This window comes from Marmota marmota, unplaced genomic scaffold (assembly GCF_001458135.2).
Source record: "Marmota marmota marmota unplaced genomic scaffold, marMar, whole genome shotgun sequence".
Classification (NCBI taxonomy): domain Eukaryota; kingdom Metazoa; phylum Chordata; class Mammalia; order Rodentia; family Sciuridae; genus Marmota; species Marmota marmota.
Genome location: NW_026000130.1, coordinates 3,867,396 through 3,873,395, shown reverse-complemented (window position 1 = coordinate 3,873,395; position 6,000 = coordinate 3,867,396). Strand labels below are relative to the sequence as shown.

General features: G+C 57.8%; 1 protein-coding gene across 3 annotated transcripts in view; it reads left to right on the top strand.

The window, feature by feature from the left end:
• LOC107154604 (uncharacterized protein KIAA1671-like) overlaps nucleotides 1-6,000 on the top strand; it is an 82,394-nt gene that overhangs the window by 25,698 nt on the left and 50,696 nt on the right. For 2 of the 3 annotated variants that reach the window (XM_015500237.2, XM_015500236.2), the window contains exon 1: nucleotides 4,550-5,671. The exons of the other annotated variant lie outside the window; for it this stretch is intronic. In XM_015500237.2, the coding sequence (XP_015355723.1) occupies nucleotides 5,396-5,671 (276 nt within the window). In that variant the 5' untranslated portion in view covers nucleotides 4,550-5,395. Of the gene's footprint in view, nucleotides 1-4,549; nucleotides 5,672-6,000 lie in introns of those variants that run through there. 3 annotated transcript variants of the gene reach the window in all.

Sequence of the window (6,000 nt, the reverse complement as noted above, 5' to 3'; positions counted from 1 at the left end):
CCCACCCCCCGTCTTGGGTGGCCACTTCCCCCTCGCCCCCTGGCTCTTTCTTCCGCCGGATCAGAAATTCCTGAAAGTACACGTGTTTGTATTCAGTTTGGGGGAGAAAATGGTGTAACCCGGGTCGGAGGTGGTCTGGCGGGACCCCCTTCTCCTTTAACAGTTGAGATGAGAGCGATACCCTGAGATCTTTGGGGACAGTAGGTCCCCCAGGGTCAGCGCAGACCTTGCACAAAGTCCCCGTTCAGAGGATGTTTGTTGACTGAAGGAGCGACCTGCCGACCCCTCTGCCCTCGGTGGCCTCCGCCGCCCGCCGACCCTGGTGGAGAAGGTCCCCTCTCTTTCTGGGACCTGGCAGCGTCTGTGCTGCTTTTGGGATAAATTATATAAGAAAGGGAGGGTTCGCTTTCCTTTTTGATGCCCAGCAACGTCCCAAGAGTTTCCTGGAGAGAACAGAGGAGCTTGCAGAAAAAAGCCCTCTGGGGGAGCAGCTTGGGCTGCCCCAGTTTTTGGGGAGCAACGCTTTTTATAGTCGACTCAGACCACGTTGTTCCTAAAGGAAGCCAGGGGAGGCAGGGAGGCCGGTCTCTGCTGTCCCAGACATCTGTCCACATGCAGACAGACCAAGCAGAGGCCAGGACATCTTCGGTGCTGTCACAGACGCCAGGCTGGAAGTGGTAGACTCCCTCCCTTAATAGCTCTGTGACCTTGGGCTGGTTACTTGACCTCTCTGTGCCCCAGTGTTCCCGTCTGCAAGTGAGAGCCCTGATCAGAGAGCAAGCCGGTCGCCCCGTTGGGAGGAGCAGATGGTGTGATACAGGGGTGGACCCAGGATACAGGGACCCTGGTGCACAGTGGGCAGCTAAAGGGGCGTGTCTCAGGTCAGGTTCTCAACTGAGCTAGAGATTCCCATTCAGCGGTCAGGGTGGGAGCTCTCAGGAGAATGCAGAGGGGAAGCCAGGGCCACAGGTGGGGAGGGGACAAAGCAGGCCACAGGCTGAGTGAGTGCTGCCTGCACAGGAGCTAGTTCTGCCTCGAGGCGTTCAAACATCCTCCAAACAGGGCACCTGGGTTTTGTTCTTTCTGGCCAGTCGCTGGCCGTGGCGGTCACTGTCAGCAAGATCAATGCGTTATTTTATGTATTTATTTACTTATTTTGGTACCAGAGGTTGAACCCAGGGGCTCTTAACCACTGAGTCCCATCCCAGCCCTTTTTAAATATTTTATTCAGAGACAGGGCCGTGCTAAGTTGGTGAGGCTGGTTGTGAACTTGCGATCCTCCTGCCTCGGCCTTCCCAGCCGTTGAGATGACAGGCGTGTGCCACCACATCTGGCTCAACGTATTATTGAACCAACACTCACAGAGCAGGAAGCTGGTGTCTTCTAGAAAAGGGTCTGAGTCCGGGAGGGTCTGACTCCCTCCTCGACAGCGATAAGCTCCATGATTTCATCTCTGGAAAGTCAGAAAGGTTAGGTGACTTACTCTAGTTCACACAGCTAATAAGAACTAGTGACAGGTGTCCAAACCCTTCATCTGATGCTTGACGGATCCAGCTGGTCATGGTGGGCCTGGGGGAGGCTCTCACTGAGGGCATAAAATTAGGGGGCACCAAAAAGTCAGTAATCAAAGAATATCCTAATTCACTGTTTTATAAAATGAGAATTTATGCAAAAAGCCAGACGAGCACAGACTCCATACTGTAAATAAGGCCTCCATCAATGGGACTGATCTTTTCTTTCTTTTACTTCTGGCACAGCACTGAGCAAGTCCTGTTTTTGTTGAAAAAATAAGTTTTTACTAGTTTTTCATAATTATAAACAGGATTGTAATGAGCATCTTTTTTTTTTTTTTTTTTTAATTTTGGTACCGGGGATTGAACTCAGGGGCACTGACCATTGAGCCCCATCCCCAGCCCTATTCTGTGTTTTATTTAGAGACAGGGTCTCACTGCTGCTTAGGGCCTTGCTGTTGCTGAAGCTTTGAACTTGGGATCCTCCTGCCTCAGCCTCCTGAGCTGCCGGGATGACCGGTGTGCGCCCCTCCCCCAGCTGTAATGCGCATCTCTGCACCCATTTTCACTTCCAAAGGCAGATTCCTGTGTGTGGAGTCAGATCATCAAGTGCAGGGTCAGAAGACACGCAGCCCCAAACTTTTATCATAAAAATGATCAAACATACAGAAAAATCATACAGGGCACACGTGTTTGCCCAGCAGCTAGGCCATGCCGTTGCTAACACTGTGCCCTATTGGCTTTATGGAAATCTACTCAGCCACCCATGGCACATGTTACAAAAGTGCTCTTCAAAGTAAGTTGTAGACCTCAGTCCTCTGTGGCCTTGCACTCCTCATACACACTATTAACTGGAAGGCCAAGGTCTGTAGGGCTTTGACCCTGGGCACTGAACTTCCTGTAGGAAACAGATACCAGTTTCATTTCCACGTGTGTGAGTATGTCTGACTCACCAGGGCTTTGCCAACGCAGGTATGGTTTTTTTCATTATTTTTTTTTTTTTTAATTTTATTTCAGCACTGGGTTTGGAACCCAGGGCCTTGCACATGCTAGAGCACATACTCTACCACTGAACCACATCCCAGCCCTTCTTACTTTTTGTTTAGAGATAGGGCCTTGCTAAGTTGCTGAGGCTGGCCTTGAACTTGTGATCCTCCCGCCTCAGCCTCCTGAGGCCCTGAGACGACAGTCGTGTGCATCCGCTTAGGCAGGATCATTTTAAATATGTCTGATCTACTGTGCCCAGACTTCCCACCTCAGGGACTTTCACAAAGCTCTGTCCCCTCCGACTCTCCCTATATTTCTGGTGTGGCTTTCCTGAGGCCCTAGTGTGTGTGTGTGTGGGGGGGGTGGGGGGGCTGCTGTCTGTCCCACCCTAGAAGTCCCCGGCTGCCTGGGGAGGGAAGGCTGTGAAGTGACCGCCAGCTGGTGGACCCTCTCTGACAGGGAAATGGGCCGAGTGTGGAGGCCAGAAGCCCTGGACCGGGTAGGCTGCCTGGGAAGGTGAGGTGGGGGCCTGTGGCGTGGTGTCTGCCCCGAGCCTGCTGCTTCCTAACATGTAGGACAGGCGGTGCGGGGACAGGCCCTCGCCTTCCCTTATAACCCGCCCCTTTTCACCCCCTTCAACCGTGAGTTTCCTCAGGGGTAGGCACAGTCCTGGGCATCAGCACCGCGTGCATTACACTGGAAGCCGGGGCCTTCGGGTTGGGTGGTCAGCCTCTGGGATTCTTAGGAGGTTGCCATCAGGATGCTGGCTGGGGCTGCAGACCTGCTCCACGGTGCCCCCTCAGGTGGCTGGCTGTGCTGCAGGCGGAGGGCCAGGGCCTCCAAGCCTCTGCACACAGGTGTCTCCACAAGGTGGAGCTGCTTGAGCAGCCTCACAACATGGCGGCCACTGGCTGCCCCAGCACCACCCCAGAGCACGAGGAGCTGGGAGCTGGGTGCCATGGACAACCAGGCGTAGGAATCAAACATCATCACAGAGTCCCCGGGGTTCCTTGGGCGGGGACCCCAGCAGAGCATGAATATAGGGGATGACACGGGGGTTGTCCTGGAGGCTGCATGTCCCCTTGTGTGGCCTTGGGCCTTGGTGGATGGCTTCTCCTCTCTGGGCCTCGGTCTCCTCCCTCTGTCAAATGGACACATCATGAGTTAACTGCTGGGACTGACTGTCCTGGTGGTGGGGGTCACCCGGTCAGTAAACACCCCCCACCAGCCTGGTCCTGGGCCACGCTGTGCCAGACGGGATGCACCATTCTTGGAGTCCGTGTGCAGTGCTTGGGTCAGAGGAGGCCCACTGCAGGCGCTCATTAAGCAGAGGAGTAAAGAATGAGGGAGTATGAGCAGGCCTGGGCCCGGGAATCCAGAGGGTGAGGCGCTTCGTTGGCCACCAGGTCCTGGACTTCTGTGGTGAGCTGTCCAGCTGGGCCCTTTGACCCGCCTCTGGAGAGCAAATGTTTGTTCAGAGCTGAGGTGAGGTGGTGGTGGAAAGAACACGGGCAGCAGCCGGGCTGACCTGCACTTCAGCCGGGCTGACCTGCACTTCAGCCTTGGACTTGGTGTTTGACCCGTGACTGTGCAGCTAGCCCAGCTGTGGGCCAGGTGCCACATGGGGAGGCTGCAGCTCCAGTGTGCCCTGGTGGGAGCTTTGCCGTGTGGTCTTGAACAAGTGAATCTACCTCTCTGAGCGATGGTGCTGGGCAGGGCTGGGGGCAAGAAAACTCAACAGGTGAACCTGACCATCCAGAATTTGGCTGCTGCTGCCCCCTTCCCTGCAGCCCTGGAATTGCACCCCACCCCCAGCCTTTACAGCCAGCTGCCTTCTCCTCCCTCCCGGCCCCCTCCCAATGCTGCAGCTCCAGCTCCACACGGGTTAAACCCCGGAGAGCCCACGTGACCCCTCTTAAGCCGTGAATCACTCCCTTTGCTCCCTTCGCCCAGCCCGCCTCCCCAGGACGGGGCAGGGGCGGTCAGCACCTGAGCCTGTGTGTCAGCCGTCCCCGGCCCTTGACACAATGTCACAGGAACAAGANGGGGGGCGGACGCTGTTCCCGGCAGGCGCAGCCTCCCGGCGGCGGATCTCGCACACATGCCCACACACGCGCGCACACGTGCACACACATGCACACCCGTGCCGCCGCATTTCCGTGTGCGCCTGCGGTGAGGGCACAGGGCGGATAGGCTGTCAGGCACGTGAAGTCACCGTTGGCCTCTGGGGACAGTCAGCGAGTTGGGACTTAGGGGAAAAAAGAAATGGGGGCGGTTGCCAGCTCCCTGGGCGGCCGCCTCTGCGAGGCCCCTCCTGCATTCCTGGGCCCAGAAGCCCCTCGCTAAGCCGAGGCGGGGGCTGATGTCATCCAGGGCTGCTCAGCCAGGGGACCCGGGGGCCCTGGTGGCTGCCTCCGGAAATGAGCTAGCGACCCGCTGGCCCACAGGTTTGGGATCTCCAGCCAGAGGACGGAGACCTGCCCGCGTCAGGTGAGCCGAGCCCAGCAGCGGCGTGCGGCGGGGCTGGGGCAGCGGCGGGGGGCAGCCCGCCCTCTGGGACCCTCCAGGGCGTGCTTCCGAGGGGCCACCTACCTGCCCGAAAGTGAGGAGCAGAGCGCCCGCACCCCTCCTCCCCGACTCTGGGGGACTGTCACGCCCTGGATCTCAGCTGGGTGTGCGCTCCGAACTGGAAAGTGGACTGGACAGCGACTGGGGCGGGCGACTCCCCAGCCCGACCCTCCAGCCGCTGCCTCTGCAGCCGGCACTGCGTCCAGCCTTAGTCTGGCTGCGGGGAGCTGCGGGCTCTTCTGTGGGGCCAGCCAGGAAGTTCTCCAGCGACCAGAGAGCCAGAGAGGGGAGAGGACACCGGGGCTCAGCCGTCCTCCCCAGCCGGCCCCATGGATTACCTGGGAGACAAACTCACAGTGGCCCAGAGCCACATGGCCCAGTGGATGGGCTCCATGAGGAGGTCCTTCCAGGAGGCCCTCAACTTAGTGACCACCACTGTGGGCCATGACCGGGAGCCCGCCAGCAGGACCCCCTTCAAGCGCACCTCCTCCTTCCGACACCTCGCCTCCCGCAGTCGGGAGTCTTTCCGACGCTTCTCTGCTCGCAGCCAACAGAGATTTTCATCCCTAAGGAAAAGGCAGACGGATTCGGAGCCGCCGGATATAGTAAGCTTATTCTGTTTTTTAAAATATTAAAGCAGCCGCAGAAGCTCCTCCCTCCAGGCCTCCCAGGGAGGGATCCCAGCATCAGCTGGGAAGTTGCTGCTTCCAGAACAGCTGTCAATCAGAGCCCCGCGGGGTGAGCCTTCCTGTTGCTGTGTCCGGGAAGAAGGCTCACGGGGTGACTGCCCGGTGGTGGGATCCCTCACACCCCAAGTTGGTCAGGACATTCAGACAGTTTCAGGTTGTCAGGGCCCTGGACACCCCGGAGCTGGCGTGCAGACATCCAGCCCTGACACAAATGCTCCTTGTCCCTATTTTTAGGGAGGATTAGT